The sequence below is a fragment of the Panicum virgatum genome, chromosome 9N (assembly GCF_016808335.1).
Source record: "Panicum virgatum strain AP13 chromosome 9N, P.virgatum_v5, whole genome shotgun sequence".
NCBI lineage: Eukaryota > Viridiplantae > Streptophyta > Magnoliopsida > Poales > Poaceae > Panicum > Panicum virgatum.
The window spans coordinates 62,414,975-62,436,035 of NC_053153.1; the positions used below are offsets into that span (position 1 = coordinate 62,414,975).

At 47.3% G+C, this 21,061-nt stretch overlaps 3 protein-coding genes across 7 annotated transcripts; 1 reads left to right on the plus strand and 2 right to left on the minus strand.

The window, feature by feature from the left end:
- The first annotated feature begins 4,665 nt into the window (after window positions 1–4,665).
- Window positions 4,666–6,231, plus strand: LOC120691589 (probable transcription factor At3g04930). Its single transcript, XM_039974691.1, has one exon. It carries the CDS (start codon window positions 4,892–4,894, stop codon window positions 6,026–6,028), a length of 1,137 nt encoding a protein of 378 aa, XP_039830625.1. The 5' UTR covers window positions 4,666–4,891; the 3' UTR covers window positions 6,029–6,231.
- A 172-nt stretch (window positions 6,232–6,403) lies between these two features.
- On the minus strand, window positions 6,404–10,856 carry LOC120691588. Of its 5 annotated transcripts, none has more exons than XM_039974690.1 (4): window positions 10,140–10,856; window positions 9,656–10,030; window positions 7,300–9,499; window positions 6,404–7,217 (listed from the first exon to the last, which is right to left on the minus strand). In XM_039974690.1, the coding sequence occupies exons 1-4, from the start codon at window positions 10,393–10,395 to the stop codon at window positions 7,025–7,027; spliced, it is 3,024 nt and encodes a 1,007-aa protein (XP_039830624.1). In that variant the 5' UTR covers window positions 10,396–10,856; the 3' UTR covers window positions 6,404–7,024. The 5 variants fall into 5 exon arrangements, with proteins under 5 accessions (XP_039830624.1, XP_039830623.1, XP_039830622.1 ...); XM_039974689.1 differs by having other exon boundaries at window positions 7,300–8,020; window positions 8,099–10,030; XM_039974688.1 differs by having other exon boundaries at window positions 6,404–6,892; window positions 6,982–7,217; window positions 7,300–10,030.
- Window positions 10,857–10,995: 139 nt separating this feature from the next.
- LOC120691591 (pyruvate dehydrogenase (acetyl-transferring) kinase, mitochondrial-like) lies at window positions 10,996–15,755 on the minus strand. The gene is made up of 6 exons (XM_039974692.1): window positions 15,301–15,755; window positions 14,002–14,263; window positions 13,260–13,440; window positions 12,773–12,920; window positions 11,715–11,919; window positions 10,996–11,404 (listed from the first exon to the last, which is right to left on the minus strand). The coding sequence occupies exons 1-6, from the start codon at window positions 15,535–15,537 to the stop codon at window positions 11,346–11,348; spliced, it is 1,092 nt and encodes a 363-aa protein (XP_039830626.1). The 5' UTR covers window positions 15,538–15,755; the 3' UTR covers window positions 10,996–11,345.
- Between the last annotated feature and the right edge of the window lie 5,306 nt (window positions 15,756–21,061).

Genomic DNA, 21,061 nt, shown 5'->3' on the forward strand with positions numbered 1-21,061 from the left:
CATGCTTCGCAGCTGCTTGCGAGCACCGGATGGGTCTCTCTCTGTCCGGTTTCTTTTCTGTGCGCTTGGCATGCCTGACGGCGAAGGGACCGGCCGGATTTTGCTTGCTTGCTCTGCTTCCAAGATACATATCATGCGTGACAACACGGGTTGGACTAATGGACTGGGGACATCATGATCATGGTGCGAGCTAGCAAAACTGGTTTGGTCGGCTGGGTGTGCAGTGTGCCTGACTGATGAATGATGATGACTTGATAAGGTAATAACTAGAAAGACTGGTGCGGCAACGCCGCGCCATAACCTGTAGCCCAGTGATTGGTACGAAGGCTGGAAATGTTTTTCACGAAATTTTAGGCTATGGATTAATTTATAGAAACTTAAGTGTATTATTACTTAGTTAGAATGTAGGGGCCGCGGGTTGATCGTCATGATTTTGGGAGCCTTTTTTGCAAAGTTTTGGGTGTGAGTACATTTTTAGGAAGTTTAGGGTTTTTTTTAAAAGTCTATGGAGCATGGGTTAATTGCTGTAGAGCTTGGATTTGTAAAAAATGCATGGATCGTGGGTTGGTTGTCATAAACTTACCTGAGAGGTAGTTGGATCGAGAGAGTTCTCGTAAAATTGCTGAAGAGGTGGCTTGAATAAATGGTATTTATGAATTAACTGAGTGTGGACTGGACTATATATTAATTTTGATAAAGTTCAAGGAGTTTTTTATAAAATGAAGTGTAGGCTGAAATTAACTGAGTGTGGGCTGGACTATATAAATGAGTTGAGTATAATTGACAATAAAGTTACTATGTTTTTTTTCCAAAGGTAGGGATTATCTGGTATATTCTATTATAGGCAGTGTTATAGCCCATTATGCAGTGTGTAAATGTGTGAGGCGATTTAACCCGTCAACGATATAAATTAAGCGGGTTGGTTCTGTAGAAGTCTTGGTGTGTTTTCTGTGGATTTGTTGTTCGTGGAGTGCAAATTGATTTCACCAAAGCTCATAGGGTTTTATGTGGGGCGACGAAGATAGAGTGCGAATTGATTTTATTAGATTCCAGAGGATTTTTTTTAAACCGTAGTAGGCCCCATATATAATTGGTTCTGTGGGCCACACATACGGTGGGGCCCACTTGTGGGTCCCGTGAGTCCACAGTGGGGCCCACTAGGGTCCTACGGGGCCCACGGTGGGGCCCATATGTGGGACCCATATGTTGGATCAATCCGAGCCATTCACGCGCGATCCGACAGCCGAGATATTTCAGCTTATGTGGCGCAATGTGGGGGCAAAAATCCCCCACCCCCTTAGTATATTCTATTATGGGCAGTGTTATAGCCCATTATGCAGTGTGTAAATGTGTGAGGCGATTTAACCCGTCAACGATATACATTAAGCGGGTTGGTTTTGTAGAAGTCTTGGGTGTTTTCTGTAGATTTGTTATTCGTGGAGGTAAATTGATTTCACCAAAGCTCATAGGATTTTATGTGGAGCGACGTAGATAGAGTGCGAATTAATTTCATCAGAGTTCAGAGGTTTTTTTTAAAACTGTAGTAGGCCCCACATATAATTAGTTCTGTGGGCCCCACATACGGTGGGACCCACTTGTGGGTCCCATGAGTCCACAGTGGGCCCATTTGTGGGTCCTGTGGGTCCACAATGGGGCCCACTTGTGGGACCCACAGTGTTGGGTCCTACGGGGACCACGGTGGGGCCCATAACCCACTTGTGGGTCCCGTGAGTCCACAGTGGGGCCCACTTGTGGGTCACGTGGATCCACAGTGGGGCCCACTTGTGGGACCCACATTGTTGGGTCCTACAGGGCCCACGGTGGGGCCCTTAACCCACTTGTGGGTCCCATGAGTCCACAGTGGGGCCCACTTGTGGGACCCATATTGTTGGGTCCTACGGGGCCCACGGTGGGGCCCATATGCCGTGGGCCCTTAACCCACTTGTGGGTCCCATGAGTCCACAGTGGGGCCCACTTGTGGGTCACGTGGGTCCACAGTGAGGCCCACTTGTGGGACCCACATTGTTGGGTCCTACGAGGCCCACGGTGGGGCCCATATGTTGGATCAATCCGAGCCACTCATGCGCGATCCGACGGCCGATATATTTCAGCCTACGTGGCGCAATGTGGGGGCAGAAATCGCCCCCCATTTAGGTCTTTTAAAGATAAGTAAGGTGTTGGCTGTGGGGTAAGATCACTACTAATTGGGGAAGGTAGACAAATTCGGAATAAATACGAAATACGGGGATGTCAAATTCGAAAACGGGTCGAAAACGGTTTGCCCTGTATCCCGATCGTTTCGTATTTCCCATATTTGATCGGGATATCCCGTTTTCACAAATTCGAAATATCCCGTTTTTTAAGCCCAAACCCACATCCTGTTTGAGACTTTTGTTTTATTCTATATGTGGAACAAATTAAACTATTTGTCTATGAGATTCTCTCCTTTGCACTACTATGTGTGAAGTGTGGTCGTGTCGTGGCTGTGAATTTGTTCAATGTTCTATCTTTATGTGTGGGATTGAGAGTTGTGGTTGACTTGTGAGGTTGTTAATTATTACCATGTTTACAAATACTTGTGCTATTAATATTTGTCTAGTGTTTTCGTGTATGCATGTCAAGTTTGTCAGATGATTGGGTACGATACGATCGTAGTGGGTCGGTGTTTTCCGTTTTGCCTTTCCGTAGACCGCTCGCTTTCGACACATTTCCGTTCGAGCATGCATGCGTGCTAGTAGGTTTTTGATTCTCCTTGCACGATTCTGCCATTGCTTCCACAATCCGTGCCGATCGACTCCTTTTCTTTTCGACATGGTTTCGTGCCTTTTCCTGACTTTCCAAAGGTGTACTGATGCGCGTTGCACCTGCTACGCCGGACAGACACCTGCAGGTTCCAACTTCCACGGCGAAAACTGGCAAACATACCGGCCGGAGCTTCATGGCGAAAGTACCTGTCGACTCGTCATGCCATCAGAGACTTGGAACCAAGCAAAGACTCTCCGCCGGAGACCATGCATCAAAACATTCCTCCGTAAGGAGCAATTTTCAGGATTTACTCCTGAAGCAAGCAACACGCTGACTACGCAGTACAAACGGTTGCTACGGGGTACTGAACTTTCGCCAATTTATTACATGAAAAATCTGGTTGCAGTACAATATAGGGAAAACATTGGAGGTGCTCATAGGCTGCCTCCACCCCTGCTGCGATCTATCTACATCTCTATAGAAAGCTTTTATTGCTCTACTGTTTTTGGCACCGTTTCTTTAAGCTAAGTATTATTCAAATTTAGGTACCTACATAAAATAAAGTAAAATTGAAGGGCCAAAAACAAAACTGATTACACACGAAACTACAGACATTAGCCAAACCGGCCCAGCCCGGCTTGAACTTGAACCCAGCCCGAAAACTATAATCCCGCTAAATTATTGGGCAGGCCTAATAGCACTTTTGTACCTTGAATTCCGAATAAAATAACTAGCTCTCCGCCTCACTTGGGCCCAGTTTACTGGGTCGATGGGAAATTGGGCCTAGGCACGAATTTGAGAGCTAAGGAATGGGCCATTTTGCAGGTCTGGCTAATCTACGTTAGCTTTCGGTCCACAAAGCTCCACCTCGAGGGAAAGAAGCGTCTACTACTATAACTTTTCCTTCTCTGTCGCATCTCTACTCTTTATTGAAAAGGGGCTTCAATGTTTGACTTTCGGTACAGACACCAACTTAATTTGCGTATAGCACTTGTTTGTGCTTGACAACAATAGGAGTTGCAAGTTGCAAAAGAGGATCTCTTGCCACTGCAACCTCACCCTTGGTGGGCTGTTTGCCTTGTATTGACGTCCTCACTTCCTTGCGCAGCCTAGAATCCTTGTTTGGATCCGCCGGGGCAAAATTTTAGTCCAATGACATTGAATATTTAATGGCTAATTACAAGTATTAAATAGACTAATTATAAAAATTAATTGCAAGAGACGAATGTGTTAAATCTAATTAATAGGCAAGTTATGCTACAGTAATATATGTGTTATTTTTTAATTAATTAGGTTTAATAAATTTATCTTATGATTCAGCTCTAGGCTTCTGAAATTAGTTTTATTTTGAAAAGTTTGAAATTAATTTTATCATTAGCTCATGTTTAGTTTTCCTAATTGGCATTGAAATATCCGATGTGCAGGGCTATTGAGATTCAAACACTCCTCTAAGAGTATCTCCAGCAGATTATCCATCGTGCTTTCTAATATAAAAAATTTGTTATTTTGGTAATAGGATGTGCTTTAGCAAACTACCAATTTTATCGCCAACATCGAAAAAAATTCGGTGATGGCTAAAATACACCTTCTCTTGCTTAAATATAGGGGATCCTCCCTCCACCACCCTATCCTTTGAGTAATATGATACAACACTTGCTCCAAAAATATAAAGAATATTTATTAATGATCGAAAGAGAAAATATATATGCCGGAGATGCTCTAAGTTACAGAAACAAGGACCCAAGCCACTGCACGCGGCTGTCACGCTCACGCGTAGAGGAAAAAGTACGAAAAGATGTGCGCAAAGCCGCAAAAGAGTTTGAACCCGTCGCCATCTCCGCCTCCATTCCTGGAAAACTGGCCCACTTTCAGGCGTGGCGCAACCATATCACGCGGAGGCCGAGGGGACGCCGGGACGGGGCGAGGCGAGCTAACCCCGGTCCGCCCGCCCGCACCATACCGCGCAGTCCAAGTCCGCCTAGGCTGGCCAACCCAACCCAAACCAGCAGCGGTCGAGCTCGAGCCCAGTCCACCGGAAACCCCCACAACCCTAGCCACCCTCCCGACTCGAGCCGATCCGATCGGTCGATCCCCCTCCCACCCTTGACCCTCCTCCTCCGACCCCGATCCGATCCGATCCGATCTAATGTTCCCCACCGTCGACGACCCCTCCGCCGCCGGCGCCATGGTCTCCTCCTCCTTCCCGGACGCCGACGCCTACGGCAACGGCGACTCCGACGACCTCGACTTCCCCGTCGACCCCCACCCCACCCCCGTCTTCTCCTCCCCCGCCGCCGCGCCGGCCTCCGTCTCCGCCGCGCCGCCGCCCGGGGCCGGGGCCGGGGAGCGCCGCCCGCTCTTCCAGCGGCTGTGGACGGACGAGGACGAGATCGTCATCCTGCGCGCCTTCGCCGAGTTCACCGCGCAGCGGGGCACCTCCTTCGCCTCCCACCAGTACGACACCACCCCCTTCTACGAGGACATGCGCCGCCGCCTCCACACCGGCTTCACCAAGAACCAGCTCGTCGAGAAGATCCGCCGCCTCAAGCGCAAGTACCGCAACTGCGTCGAGCGCCTCCGCGTCGCCGGGGCCGCCTTCACCTTCCGCTCCCCGCACGAGCAGGCCATCTTCGAGATCGCGCGCACCATCTGGCGCCCCGACTCCGACAAGCACGGCCGCGACTCCGACGACGAGGCCGCCGCCAACGCCCACGACGGGCCCCTCGCCCTCGACGCCAACGGGGAGTCCACCAAGTCCCCCACCTCGAGGCCCCGCCGCGGCGGGCGCCGCCGCCGCACGGGCGACTTCCCCGCCGACGCCGACGCCGAGACGCTCGCGCTGCCGCCGCCGCCGCCCATGCCCGTCATGGCGGAGGACGCGCTCCCGTCCTTCCCCGCGGCCGGGATGCCGGCCATGGACGCCGGCGTCGGCGTGGGCAGCATCAGCATAGACCCCTCAGCCGGGCTGCCAGCCGCGATGTCAGCGGCCGCGGCGGCCGTAACCGGCGGCAGCACCGCTGAAAACCCCATCCTGTCGGCGCTGTTCAAGGAGATGGTCCGCGCGATGCTGAGCATCGGCGGCGGCGTCACCGCGGCGCCGCTGGGGCTGGAACCGCCGCCAGCCATCGCGGGCATGCCGATGGAAGGGGAGAAGTGGCGGCAGCAGCGGATCCGGGAGCTGGAGGTCTACCTGCGGCGGATCGACCTGCTGCAGGACCAGGCGAGGGCGGCGCTGGAGGAGCTCAGGTCCGCGCCAGCGGCGCGCGGCGGCATGAACACATGATCGCTCACCTCTGTTCAGCTTGCACCTTCCTGCAGATAGCATCGTCCATAAGAAATGATCATTTTTACTGGTAGATTTGTCTTAGGCTTGAGCAGCAGCAGATGGGTTTTGCTCCTTAATTCTGATTATCTGTCTGTCAGACTAGCCGCTTCGTCGTTCTTATTTATATATAACTTATATAAAGATTGTCCTATCGTGCCTTATCCTAGTATTTAAAAGTATACATTAGCTGAGCTGCTAATGTAAATTGCCTGTCAGTCTTTTCACTGGGAACATCTTCCATCGCTGCTGATGCAACCCGACAAGAAAGACAGTAGCCAAGGGTACCAAACAGCTCCGAGATGCATTATGAATACGAGGAATACACGAGGAAAGTTGAGTGCATCAGAGAATTTTGCATCACTCTGAGAAAGGTGGAGCTGAGGTATTGTACTTTGCAAACAGTTGTAACAGTACTCAGATGACACTGCCTGAAGACTGAAGGGGGCCACGAAGCCACACTTCTTGAAGCAGGTCAGCAGCACCTTCATGTGACAACAGGTAGCAGCAGCTTCTCTGGCTGCGCAAGCTACCTTGCCTTCAGAACAGTCACTTCAGCGAGAAAGAACTATCAGAACAGCTTTTCAAGCTCAAAATTTACCCTCAGGCACAATTGTGCCAGTGCCACTGAAGACACACACCAAAAGTCCCCTTTTGTATTCCTATATCTTGCTCATCTGCCATTACAAAATGTCAAAACTAAACAGAACATGGTACCCGAGGTTGCTCCGTATTATTTGGGGGCAGAACCAGCAGGCTATGCACAGCTCTCCTTGGCACACAAGCTTGGTCCAGCTCCAAACCACTCTGGTGGTCAGGTGGGATCTGATGGCTAGAACAAAGATCATAATGTAACATCCCAAAAACCTCTAGATAAATGTGGATCTCAAAGACATTTTCTATCTGCCACTCACCAGCACATCAAAATATCCATCCGACATGAGCATAGGAAACGAATCAAGACTTAACTTTTCCTGTAGCATCAGTACTTGCCATATCTGCTGTTGTGTTTATGGACAGTGGCTGCCACCCTGAAGAATGGGGCACAATCCACTTCTTCCTAACAACTATGATATGGAGAACCTGGAGAATATCGCCGAGGGCACAGTGCTGCAAGCATGATCTCTTCAAGATCATTGCAGCATGGTACCTACCAGCAAAGGAGACGCAGGTATATAACTGCATTCGGCAATGAAAAAAATGATTACATACCAGAAGTTACAAAGCCTCACCTTGATTGAGAGTTCTTTATTCCTGAATAGCCAACAGTGGTTGATATGTACTTATGAACCATCTCTAGCTCCTCTATGGGATTCTTTGCTTTGCTATTTGTTACATTCACACATTTCCAGAGGTTCTCATCTTTTGCAACAAATAGTGGCATATCGTGTAGTAACTTCTTCATAACAACAGCTTCATGTCGAATGGCCAGTTCAAGAGCCTTTTTAACATCAAAACCTGTTAAATTCATCTCTCCATAACATATGCAGTCTGCAATATTTGATTCTGTTGGGAATATCTTTTCAGTCTTCAGTGTGCCCAAAGCATGTAATATTATTCCTGTAGTATCTTCGTTCTTAGGGGAATTTGGCGGATATCCTGGCTTATCTCCAGAATGTCCATAACTTTGCATGTCACTGGATAGATTAAGTTGGTGACCACCTCCGCAAGTATCGCTGCATGGAGGATGGCTACTCTGAGGATAACTAGAGTGATTCAGATAGCTGCTGGTGTTAGAACCAAAGTGAAAAGATGACCTGCTCTCGTGAAAACCAGTACGATGTCCATAAATATCAGGCATTCCCATAGAAGCATCATTGGTAGGTGCACATTGGAAAGGTGCCCTGGTCTCAGCAGTTCCTCTAGGGCATTCAGAAATATTCAGTCTACTAAAACCATTGCAAATATAATCCAAACCATCAAAAGTTGAGCCACTGGACCATGTTTGTATTTCTGCAGAAGAAACTCCATTATGTGCTACTGATACCGGCGCAGAGCTGCCTCTACGTGACAATATATGAGGATGAGTACCTGAATTATGTTGCTCCGGTAGTACAGAAGAGTGGGATTGCTGGTTTGTGGGATGGTAGTGGCCACTACTAACACCAAAAACAAAAGTTCCATTTTTGGCTGTGCACTGAAATGATGTGCTAGTGTTGTTACGAAAAGCAGATGCTGCTCCATCTTGATCCAAATGATCAGTCATTAAAGATTTATGAGCTAATAACAGCGGACTTGAGTCATTCACCTTTGCGCTCTCAAGTGACTTAGAGCTTGATATTGCTGACAAAGACTGACTTGGATAGCTCAAAAAGCTCCCTTTAGAATTATCAAGAAGTCCATTAGATGCATTTATTTCATTGCTTGCCAAAGCTGATGAAACATTTATCCAACTTACATGGGCTTGATCTTTATCGACCTTGTGTTCATTTTCTAACTTTCCACTACTATCACCGATATTGGAATGAGAGGGGAGCTTATTCTGTGCTTCAGAAGATTGGGTTTGCTGATGTTCTGGATGATAATTGGCAGTACTAACATCAAAAACCTGAGCTCCATTTCTTGACGCATCCTCAGCTGATGTGATAGGCTTATTAGCAAGGACGGACTTATGTGGTACTCTTGCTTGCTCAACTGATGTGCTAGGCTCACCAAAGATGTACTCATGTGGCGCTTTCACTTGCTCAACTGATGTGCTAGGCTTCTTACCAAGGATGGACTTATGTGGTGCTTTCACTTGATGCCAATGAGCAGAAGCTACAGGTTTTTGAGCTGATGAATGGGACAGAGTAGAAGTTGACAATGATGAATTAGAAGCTTGGTCTAGCCCAATTGTACTATTTCCTATAGGACGTTCATGAACTCCAACTGAACCAACTTGCTTGTTTGCAGAGACAAATGTGGAATTTGTCTTCTTTACATACTTCTGAAATGGCTTCACCCCAGCTCGATTGACTGCCTTTCCCTTATTACCATCTGTTGTAAACTCAGAATGAAGCTTATTCTGTGCTTCGGAATATCTTAAATGCTGAGACGTTCCATCATAATGACCATTACTAGCACCAAGATCAAGAGTTGCACTTCTTGGCACCCGCTCGGACGATATGCTAGGTTTCTCACCAGGGACGGATCTGTGTGTTGGTTCCACTTGTTGCGAATGAGTAGAGAACACAGATTTCTGAGATGACAACTTGGACAGAGTAGGGACTTCCAGTGGAACTGAGGTAGCCACCTTTGCACATTCCGGTGAGTCAGATCTTGATGATGATAATGATGAAGCAGAAATATGGTCTGTCTCACTCGATGCGCTTCTTATATAACTTTCAGAAACTCCACCAGCTGGCGCTACTCGATCTTGAGTAATTGCAGGAGTAGATGAATTACTTGCCTTCTTTACATACTTTTGAAGAGGTTTCACTCTATTTTGGTTACCTGCCTTTACATTACTATCACCTTTACCATCTTCAGAACAAACTTTACTTTGTGAGCACTTCAATGTATCTGAACTATTCACGTGCAGCTTGCAGCCTAACACACTTCTTGCAGGCGCCGGCTCTGGTAGCAGAGGTTTCACTCTATTTAGGTTACCTGCCTTTACATTACTATCACCTTTACCATCTTCAGAACAAACTTTACTTTGTGAGCACTTCAATGTATCCGAACTATTCACGTTCAGCTTGCAGCCTAACACACTTCTTGCAGGCGCCGGCTCTGGTAGCAGCAGCTCTCCTGCTGTAAGGTTTTCCCAGAGCCAAATCTTCTTAGCTGCCGCCGCAAGCGCCTGAGATGATGCATTGGGAGGTCGTACTAGCAGTATATCATAACGCTTCATCCTAAGCCTGTGAAGGAGATCAGAGAGATCCTGATCGCCTGAGATAAGCAGGTAATTTCCCGGTGGAGGATTGTCGAATGCCCAGAACAACATGTCAACAAGCATTCTCTTCTCACTTGTGTCCTTGCTCCCTGGCAATCGTCGGTGCGGGAAAAGAACATGATGAGCACAGCGAATCCGATTACCCACGCGCTCTGATTAGGCGGCAATGGAGTGAGCAGGAAGGGAGAGAGTCTGTACCGGTGGGGACATGGTTGAGGCAGATGCCGGTGGCGGAAAGCGCTGCCAGGACGGGCGGGGGGACGCGGGCGGCGTCGCCGTAGGCGGCGATCGAGACGGGGCCCGCGTACCCCGCGGCGGCGAGCGCGGCGATGAGGTTGTGGGCGATGCGGTGCGGGTCGCAGCGGCCGCGGGGCACCGCGCACTTGTCGATGTCCCACCACACCGACGTCTTCGCGGTCGTCGGCGCCGCCGCCGTAGGAGCGCACTCTCCCATTGCCTACGCCGGTCCGATGAGCTGTTGATCGGGTGGCTGGCTTAGGGTTTCGCCGGCGGCGGCCCGGACGGTTGTGGAGCCGTCGGGGCGGGCGGGTGGAGTCCTATTGGTTTGACACCGGCGCCGTCTCCGCCAAGGAAAGGAGAGAAATCAGAGACCGACTCGTTAAATTGAATGGATCAGATCAATCCGGGGCATGCGTGGTTTATGAGTTGGGAATCTTATTTTGAATGCGCATGCATTTTAATGTTCAGTAAAAGTTTTGTTGAAATAATTTTGTAGATTGCTGACAATTTGTAGAAACGAAAACACTATCTGTCTTACGCAATTTAACATTCAGGCAATTATTATGTTCTCAAATAATTCATTGTAGACATTTTTTTTTTTTGAGTTCCCACAGTTGCTTCTGACCGTAAGCGACAGAGCTCGAAGCTCGCGATGGCTGTAGCCCTGTAGCCGGAGGCCGCGGCAGGAGCCGGTTTTTATGTGGAATGGAGTGCTCCACCCAATACATCTTTTACTGGAGCGTTTGGTTCTTATGGGAAAAGGGCATTTCTACAGAGAATAGGCTCATTTTAACATCAGCATTCATCTTTAGAATTCAGTGGAATAAGACCACTCATCAATCCTCATATTATGTCGCAGAAGGTGGTGATTAACTCACACTTCTGAAACAAAAAAATATGCTAGGTTTGGAGCCATGGACTTATGGCCATATGGTGAAACCCATTACTCAAACTAAATGCCTCAGGTGCTCGAGGGAAAACTACTTTTAGAGGTTGAACAATTGTAATAGTGGAAGAAATCAGAAGCAAGTTGCTTCCAGAGTATGACACGTACAGATGAACTATATAAAGCTGGCTGGCCTTCGGAACTATATTTGCATACCAGCACAGCAATCGCGAAAGCAAATAGAGTCCTAATTACAGCAATGGCTTCTTCCCAATTGATTAGGGCAATGGTTCCTCCGAATCTCCCAGCCGTGATAGGTGGAGGTAAGCATCAGTTCCTACAAAAAAAATGGGCAAGCAATTATAATCAGCTGGATGGATGTCCAGAGTGTAGCTACGCTGTATTTCAAGATGGATGCTGTATTTCAAGATGGAAATCGATGCAGTGATATACTGTGATCCTGATTGAGCAAGGTCATAACTGTTAAGAATTTAACCTTCTGTGTCACTTTACAAAAATGGAAGGAGACATCAGCAATAACTAATCAAAATTTAACACAGTGATTTTATGAGAACCAAGGAGCAAGATGAATATGGCCGCATAGTTCCATATGTAAGTAAACATAAAAAGTGAAAGTATGGGCATACCATATCCTTCCATAGAGATGATCTGCAAGTCCCCACCGAAATATCGAGCGTAAAGACGACTAATAGGGATCCCATAACCATATCCAGCCATAGTTACTCCTTCGTTGTGTTCATCCAGATCAGGAGGGTTTTCTGCTGTACTATATAGATAAGTAAAAATTCTTGAGAGGCCACTCCTTGGTATTCCACCACCTTCATCACTAATCTGCAAAAGAGGGTTATTCCTTGAACAGCTCATGCCAAATCTTGAAGAACCGGAACTCTTGAAGTTTACAGACACAGATGCAGGAGATATGAAATTTACTGATATAGGCACAGAAGATATGAAGTTAGAGGTATAGGTCCAGAAGATACTAAGTTTACTGATACAGGTGCACAGGATACAATGTTTATTGATACAGGTGCACAAAATACGAGTATGTTGGTGGTATCTCATAGAATTTATGAGAGCAAAAATTCTGACAAAAGGATTTTGGGTTATAATTAGTTTGATGTGGCTTCTGTTGACTCCTCAAGGGCACTTGATTTTACAACTAAGTTGCATTTGGCTAGAACCAGAAAAAAAAAAGAGAGAGAGAGAGAACTAGCTGGCATGGCTTGGTGGCTATTAATATTGGGTCTCGTATCCTTAGGCCAGTAAGAAACAAATGGAGTCAATTATCCTCAAATCTCCTTTATTCCCTTGACTGAGATGTGGCATTACCACCGCGGAACCACAGCAAGACAAGAAAAGTCTAGTGTCAATGACAAGGTCAAGGTCAGCTGCAAAACTACATCTACTACAGTGTCTATTTATCCTCCAGGCGCATATCAAACTCACAAAGGCCAGGATCACCCTATTCAATAACAGCCCACGAGTTTGGCTTTTTATAGTTACCTTTATAGTGTGTGCCTGTACAACAATCAACAAGTACTACAAAGGGAAAATTAATGTATACATTAAAAGTTCCTGGAAACTGTAAGGTTGTGAATTTGCAAACAAACTCTTCTAAACCATGTTTGACACTATAAACTTCCCAACAAAAAAATGCAATAGGGAATCTGAGGTAGAGTCACACCTTAATAGTTACGTCCTCTGCTCCATCTGCAACTATGATTCGAACTGGAGGTGCGTGCTTATCAGAGTTCATGTACCGTTCCTGTACGGCACGAAGGGAGTTCTTCACCAACTCGAAAATCATGAGATGTAGATGTGGTGTAACATATCTGGAACCAAAATTTTAAGAATAGCTCAGAAAGTCATTCAGACATTTTCTACAGTTCAATAACTTTTTCGTCAACCAAATGATTTGTGCAGTACAATTAGATTGCACAAAAGGTTACTACAGACAGAGGTTAAAGCAGAACTAGAATAGTTCCCAACACAAAGTCATAAGACGAGAATAGCAAGAAAGGTCATATATAAACAAGTCAAGCAAGAAATCCACTGAATTGGTGACAAAGAAAAAAGTCACTGACAAGGGATACATGTGAATCTTGAACTAAAGCAAGATGGCATTTAATTAAATCAAAGGTAGGTAATGAGCATTCATGATGCGAGCTTACGGAAACGTAAAATCTGGATCTCCATATATGTCGACATCAGGAGCTGATCCATACTCCCGCATGCAAATAGCACGTGCATCTTCACTAGCAATTCGAGCTACTGTCATGGGTGACATTTTTGTGTTTATAAGTCCTATCACACCAGGCTCTGGATCAGGATCGTGCAAAGCAACATGCTGCCCTGAATCAAGAAAATCAGCACGTGGTTACTCCGTATCAGGACAAAAGCAGAAGCACAAATACATTTTTCCTTTTTATTTTTAATGACATTAACGTCAATTGCATGGCAACAGTTGTCTTTAAAGGCAACTGTTGTCTTTAAAATGAGGGAAAGGGATGATTGAATAACTATTAACCACCAGATGCCGAAGAACGTTACAACAGTTACTTCCAATATCCAGCTAAGAATACTGTTTTATTAACTACTAACCACCACATTCTGTGGAAAATCATGACGCTTATGTTTGAACCTTAATTAGAGTTTCCAAATAAATGAATGTTGAAAAAGCTTTTAGCCAGCTGTCAGACAGAATGACAGGCTCAGGTGCCCTTTGGGTAAGAAAGAAAGCAGTAGCAATACAGTGGATTTTCGTAACAGATGGCTAAACTGGGGAGTAGACAGACTGCTTTTCAATCAACAGTGTAGTGATACCTAAAGTGCCAAATTACCAAGACTGACCAATACACCTTTCTGACAAGTGACAACTGGACATAAAGAGGTGCAAGTGCTAAGTTCACTAACCTATCAGCATCCGGATCCCAATCCTTGACATGTAGAAGCGGCCAAGGAATTGATGGATCTCATCGATTCCAGGGGGAAATGCCTTCGAACCGCCCAAGTCCTTCTTCAGCTGCTGCACTCCCAATGCAATTGTGGGGACCACATTGGTGTGCCGCACCCTAATCATTTTGATCATCTGGGTGAATGCGAGCTCATCTTCCTTGCTCCTCACCTCCGGGAAGGACCGGATGTCACGGAATGAGTCCACGTACCAATCTCTCACCTTCACAGAGGCAAACAGACAAAAAGTTAGCCATGAAAATGTATATCTGCAAGAATCTGCTAGCTGGTTCGACTATGTGAGTTCCTTTTTCGAAATATTTGCAACTTGAGAGATCAGGTTCTTCTGATTCTTGAACCGATAAGTTCAAGAAGCCAATTAAAAGATCCAAATTAATTTAAGCAAGCTGGCAGGTAACAATGTTCCAAATTTCCTCATCATTCTACGATACAACTATGCTGCATCTACAAGACCCGAAAGCAATTCTCAAAGAAAGTTGGCTACTTGGCTGGAATTGAAAAGAATGATTTGATGATGTACTTTAGTGAAACGGAGGGACTGAAAATAACATGACAACAACTAAGTTAATTGGGACTTTTTTTGAGAATACGCAGGAGAGATGTGTATCATTGCATTTAGAAGAAATAGATTGTTCAAAGTTTACAACGCGGGCCAAAAAGGGGCACACACACCTCAACCGAAACTTTAAAAGACTATACGGCCCTAAAATACAACTGAAGAACACCCGTAGAATCCAAACAACTAGCTAGAGGTGACGCTTCCCCCTAACTAGTTAATTGGAACTAATACAATCATTTTAAATTCGTCAATATATGAGGCTCAAAAAGTAGCAAAAGGCAGATAGTAACTCAGGAATAGGATAAATAATAATGGGGCATCTGCGAAACGGGACCATCACAGCAATAATAGCGGCCATCCTTCCTGTTTTTCTTCCCAAGAAGGCAAGAACCAGCGACAAACATAACATGGAAACAGGCACATTATTATATATTTATATTATAGAATATCTAGGAACAGAGCACTGAATCCTAAAAGAAATATTATAAAATTGTAAACATCCTAGGAGATAAGCAAGAGGCAAATCGATCACTCGCGAAGAACGAAACCACCCAGCGCAACAATTTACAAATGAAGTAATGAACAAATCGACCCGCACGCGCAACCGCCCAAATCAGGATGCGCCGGCCGCCACGGGAGAATTTAGCAACGAGGAAGACGCATGCGGGCGACAAATCAACCTTGAGGATGGGGGGCTTGTTGGAGAGGCCGAAGGGGAGCGACTCGAGGTCGAGCGCGCGGCGCGCGATGCGGATGGGGAGCTCCTTGTGCAGGAACTGCGCGGCGAGGAGTAGGGTCCGCTCCGTGGGCCGCGCCCCGAACTCCATCATGTAGCGGAGGCTGACCCCGGTCTGGCGCATGGCGCCCCACCGCGCCACCTCCTCGGCCACCGCGCGCGCCACGGGCTCCGACGCCATCGCCGGCGCCACGCCTCCGTCTCACCTGCGACTGGGGGCGGGGTGTAAAAGAGTGGCGGTCGGTCTACGGCGGCACGACGGCGGCACCACCGGGGCGGCGCATCGGCGTGGTGGGATGAATAAATAGTGGGGGCGCAGGAGGAGGAGAGGAGGGAGGAGTGACGGAAGAGGAGGGCCGAAATGGGATGGGATGCGTGAGAGGGAGAAGGGGAGGGGGCAGGGGGAGGGGGGTGGGGGGGCAGGGTGCGGTGGTGGCGCCCAGTGTGTGTGAGCCCCGGGCAGTGGGCCAGTCATGTCAGTGTCGCCTACTCGCCTTCGGCGTGGCGCGCCGAGGGGCCGAGCCGGGCCGGTGCGGGAGGAGCTGCATGCCTGCATGGGAGCACGGACCTCTCGCTGGCAAATGGGGACGCTGGCATCGCTGGGCCCGTGGCACGGATTACCCTTGGAGCGAGGGCCCGTGACGAGGTGGACCATTTGCTAGTCACAAAAAAAAGGTGGACCATTTGCTTGACGAGCGCGAGCTCTCTTTAATCCATGACAGGTGGGCCTTGAAGTGGTCCAGCGAATCGCGGGCGATGGGGTACGGAAGGCACCCGGTGAGCGACGCTGGCGCTCGTACCTCCCAGTCCCAGCGAAGCAGCGATCCTCGCGTTGCCCCCCGTCGTTGTACTCCGTGATTTTGTGCTTCTTTGAAAAAAAAAAGAGGAGGGAGGAGGCAGCTCCGCGGAACAAGAGTCTCGTGTGAGTAAACCGTCACTCCGTCAGAATTTGACAAAATGACAGGTAACGGTCAGCATCAATAACAACTTGGTAACATGTTTTACTAGCTTACGTATTCGTTCATAAATATATTTGGAGACATTTGGTTCAGCAAAGTAATAAGTATGAGCATCTATATGATTGATTTTAGCTAGATGAGCACGGTAGTGCTCAAGAAGAATGGCCACTCACACGGAACCGATGGATGCAGCTGCTTGTTTTTCCGGGTTAAACCAGGTGCTCTAAACTCTAACGAAGACGGCACGTCACATCAAAGGGAAAAAGGAGCTCCAACTTTGGCGATCGAGCCTGTAACTATCCGCCCGATGATGATCTTCTTCGCGCGTATCTGATCGATCTCGTTGCTGTCCCAACTCCCAAACGGTTAGTTGAGGCCCCGCCCTAGCGTCCCGAGTCAGCAGCCAATCCGTCCAGTTGAACGACATCCGAGGAGCACTGGCAGCTCAGGATGCAAGTGGGGCGGCGCACGGGTACCCACTACCCGTCCGCATAAGCCGCTAGCTTTCTGCGGGCTTATGCGGCTGCCCGCGACACACCGCGTGCTGCTGCGGGTTCATGCGGCAGCCCGCATGCATGCTGTATGCATGTTACAGTGCATCCACTTAACAGCTTAAGCATGCTGGTTGCTGGCCTCATGGCCTCGCGCAAACCCCGCCACGTATATAGCGTCAGACGACGACGTGCCAGCACCACCCCCGGCGAGCCCATCGAGCTACCAGCTCTCCCAGTCTCCCTCGCCCGCTCCCATGGCGCTGGCGCCCGCACTGCATGCTCTCGCGCTCGCCCTCCACCTCGCGACGGCCTGCTCGCTCCAGGCCCCGCCGTCACTGGCCACACCGCAGACGGCGACGGACCCTTAGTGAAGCAGTTCTACTATTACTACTCCTCACTGCCACCATCCACGCCCCCGGGCGATGGGGCTGGCTACGCCTACTCCTCCCGTCCGCGACGACTACGACGAACGAGGGCTGCGACCGTTTTTTTTTTTTTGACGTAGGCGGGAGCTGGGACCTGGGTAGGGATGGCAATTCCACCCGCGGATGCGGGTATCTGCGGATTTTAAACCCGATGGATGCGGGTGCGGGTTTGATATTTCACCCGTGGGTGGACCCGCACCCGCACCCGCATATTGCGGGTGCGGGTGCGGATTTGAGATTCCACCCGCGGGTGGACCCGCATCCGTCCGGAAAAAAAACCACAACCCAACCTATTTAGATAAGGTCAATCCCAACTATCCTAACTACAAAATGAGCACATAACTTATGAATTTATTGTTAGTTTGTCCTTATTACTTTGAACTAATGGATTTGATGCTAGTTTGCTCTTATTACTTATAGAAATGTGTTATTTGACTGTTTAAATTGATGAATTTGTACATTTTTATTACATCTGTTGTTAGACCCGCGGGCACCCGAAACCCGCCCGAAATCCGCGGGTGCGGGTGCGGGTGCAAAAATGCACCCGCGGGTTTGCTCGCGGGCGGGTTTTTTCCAATCCCGCGGGTTTGCCTGCGGGCGGGTTTTCGCCAAACCCGCACCCACACCCGCGGGTGCCATCCCTAGACCTGGGAAGGTAAGGCGGGATACACGGGCTGTGCGGGTTACCCGCACATGACCCGTTTGCCGAAGTGGGCTGGGATGCAGGAGTATGTGGGTTCACGGCGCTGCCCGACCCAGCGGGTTAGCCAAGTCGCCCACGCAGTTTGCATCTTGACTGGCAGCATAGCCAGAACAAGAATTAATGCCGGGTTCTGTCTGATGGCGACAGGATATTAGTTCCAGGTATGATGCGGGATTATCGTGCGACTGATCACACGACACGAGTGCCATCCGATGTGTACACACATCATTGCCCTTTGATGCGATGCGTGGTCATCGGTCAGCTTAAACAAACTCTAAATCTTTTTAGAGCAAGTATTGTAACCGGTGAAGAACAGACATAATCTGATGTGGCAGCAAGAAAAAGAAAAAGCAAGAGAGAAAGAAACCAGAGACTCGCAAGATAAAAGGTGGGCGAAATGCACTGTGGGGACTGCTCCCTCAATCCAGTTAGCTCTGTTGACGTCTTTCGGGATCAACACACGAATGCACTCGAACATGCGGCACGAGGAGGAGCTCGCTGCAGCGCCTCCTGCGTGGACCGGTCAGACCGGTCGCCGCCAGCGAGAACGGTGGCGAACCTACGAATGTTAGCCCGGGAAGACCCGTCGGGGCAGGGACTCGTAGTGTTGTTCTAGGTTCGGCAGGCCACCTAGAACGCCCTTAATCGACGTCGAGACGAAGGAGAAACAGCAAGTAGTAGATTGGAAAAGTTAGGACAAGAGAAAATAAAAAGATAAAAGATGTATTGATTGATCGATTGGATACCCTCAATCGACCGTGACCCTTTATATTTATAGGGTGGGGTGGACTTATCCCGCAAGGAATCCTATTACAGATCTAAATCTACAAAGAGTCCTAGTTGTACTCGGATTCTAGTAGACCGGTCTGACCGGTCAGACTAGTCGGCGTTTTGCCGGACCTGAAATAGGTTCGACTGGTCAGACCGCTTATGTGCACCGGTCAGACCGGTCTGCCAATTTTGGTCGTCAACATATGCCCCTCCTATTTTTTAGTAATGCTTGCATGCCAAAAAATAAGCTTCTAGACCAAAATTGTCTCAGGACGATTATAAACACACATCGGCCATTTTTTGTTCTAAGGACAATAAATTATATCGGTCGTATCTTGCTTCCTCTTCAAGCTGATGATGAAACAACTTGCTTAGGCCTCTATACCTGCTTCATGGTCGCCGACCTTGCTGGTACAACCTCCGCTTGTTGTTCCATAGACTCCTTCTTGCGCATCCGTTGCAGCCTCCTCTTTTGGGTGTGAGATAAGCCTGAGGTACACCACCTCGGCTATAAATACCGGTTGTCTTTCTTCATGTCCTTCTCACCCTTCTTACTGCAATCAGGTTTGCTTTTGACCAGATTATTGCTAGCAACAATCGGTCTTTGAGAGGCACCGTAATTTGGATATGTAGAAGAATATTGAATAAAGTATGGATGCATATACATTCTACTATAATCCAAAGGTGTGTAATAGCAAAGATATGACCAGAACCATGGAGCAACCGGCCCACCAAATGAATATAGCGCAAAAGTATTATTACCTTTGTTGCACATGAGAAGCCGATTACTCACGATGCTCTGATGATGAATTTGTACCTTTATCTTGATCTGGTCGCTTCTCTTTGTTTCTGAGTAGCTCCTTTCTCTTCATACTTGGCCAAGAGTTGTTTGAAACTCGGCCTTTTCTTTTTGGCATTTTCGGAATTTTTTCCAGAGCTCTCAAAATGACCGGTCAGACCGGCATGTGCAGACTCAGCGCTTTTTTGTTGCTCATGCCCCTGAGCGCTGAACCTCCAGAGGGACCGGTCAGACTGGTCACCAGACGGGTCAGACCGGTCTATACAGACCTGGCGCCCTTCTTCTGATCTTGCCCCCCGAGTGTTGAACTTTTTTATGAAGCTTCGAGGGATTTCTTCTTCTGTTCAGATTTTGGTTCGCAAATGACCACATTCTTCCCCTTTGTTGATTCGGCTTGATTTGGCCGAATTAGAACTTTAAGATTATATAAGTCAACAGTATGCATAGGGAAAGGATTGTTATCAATTTGCATTTATGGAACAATCAATCGTCATTCATTAACGGCCGATTGAATTTGCCTTCTAAACACATTGCAATCATTGGTTGCATGAGAAAATAAATTGTGCCACTTGCAATAAGCACGTCGCTTTAATTCCTCAAGTGGTGGAATAATATGAGACAATTTGATGTGTCCTAATTTATTTAACTCATCAAATATGCGATCACATTTGGATACATCAAAAATAAACTTAATATTATCTTGCCGATTTTTCTGAATCGGCTTGAGAGAACCGCAAGTGCAAGATTTATTATTAGAAGGCGAAGCAAATTCAGCAGCATAAACATTATTGTCTTCATCGTCCGAACAATTTGATTCACAACCAAGAACATAAACAGGACGATTAGACTTTCCATTGGATTTTTGCAAAGCTTCTTTAGCTCGGCTTTCATTAGCTAGAGCCTTTTGCAGAATTTGACTAACATCTAGAAATTCTTGTCCATCTAGTTTTTCTTTATGAAAATCAAGTAAACCAGCAAAAGCTAGATCAACCAAGTCTCTATCAGAAAATATCAAACTATAGTATCGGTTTCTAATGTCTCTAAATCTTCTAATATATTCAGCAACACCTTCATATATCTTTTGCTTAACCGATGTAAGATGTGACAATTTTAATTCAGGTTCACCATTAAAAAAATAATCATGGAATTTCTGCTCTAAATCGGCTCATGTGTGAACTGAATTGGGTGGCAATGAAATAAATCAAGTAAATGCAGCACCCGATAGAGATAAAGGAAATAACCTCAATTTATAAATATCACTAGTGCTATCTTCACCACATTGTTTAATAAATTGGCCGATATGCTCTAATATAGTTCTACTATCATCACCAGTGAATTTAACAAATTCAGTAATTTTAAAACCCTGTGTATATGCAACATGCTCATATTCTTCAGGGTATGGTCTTTTATAGGATCGGCATATCCCTTTTGGATCTATACCAAAAGTTTGTCTAAAGATTTTAATTATTTCATCTTTAATGCTGCCAGATCCAAAATTATCGGCCATAGGCCGATTTGGTATACCATGATGTTGAGCAAAGTTCGGCGGCGTAG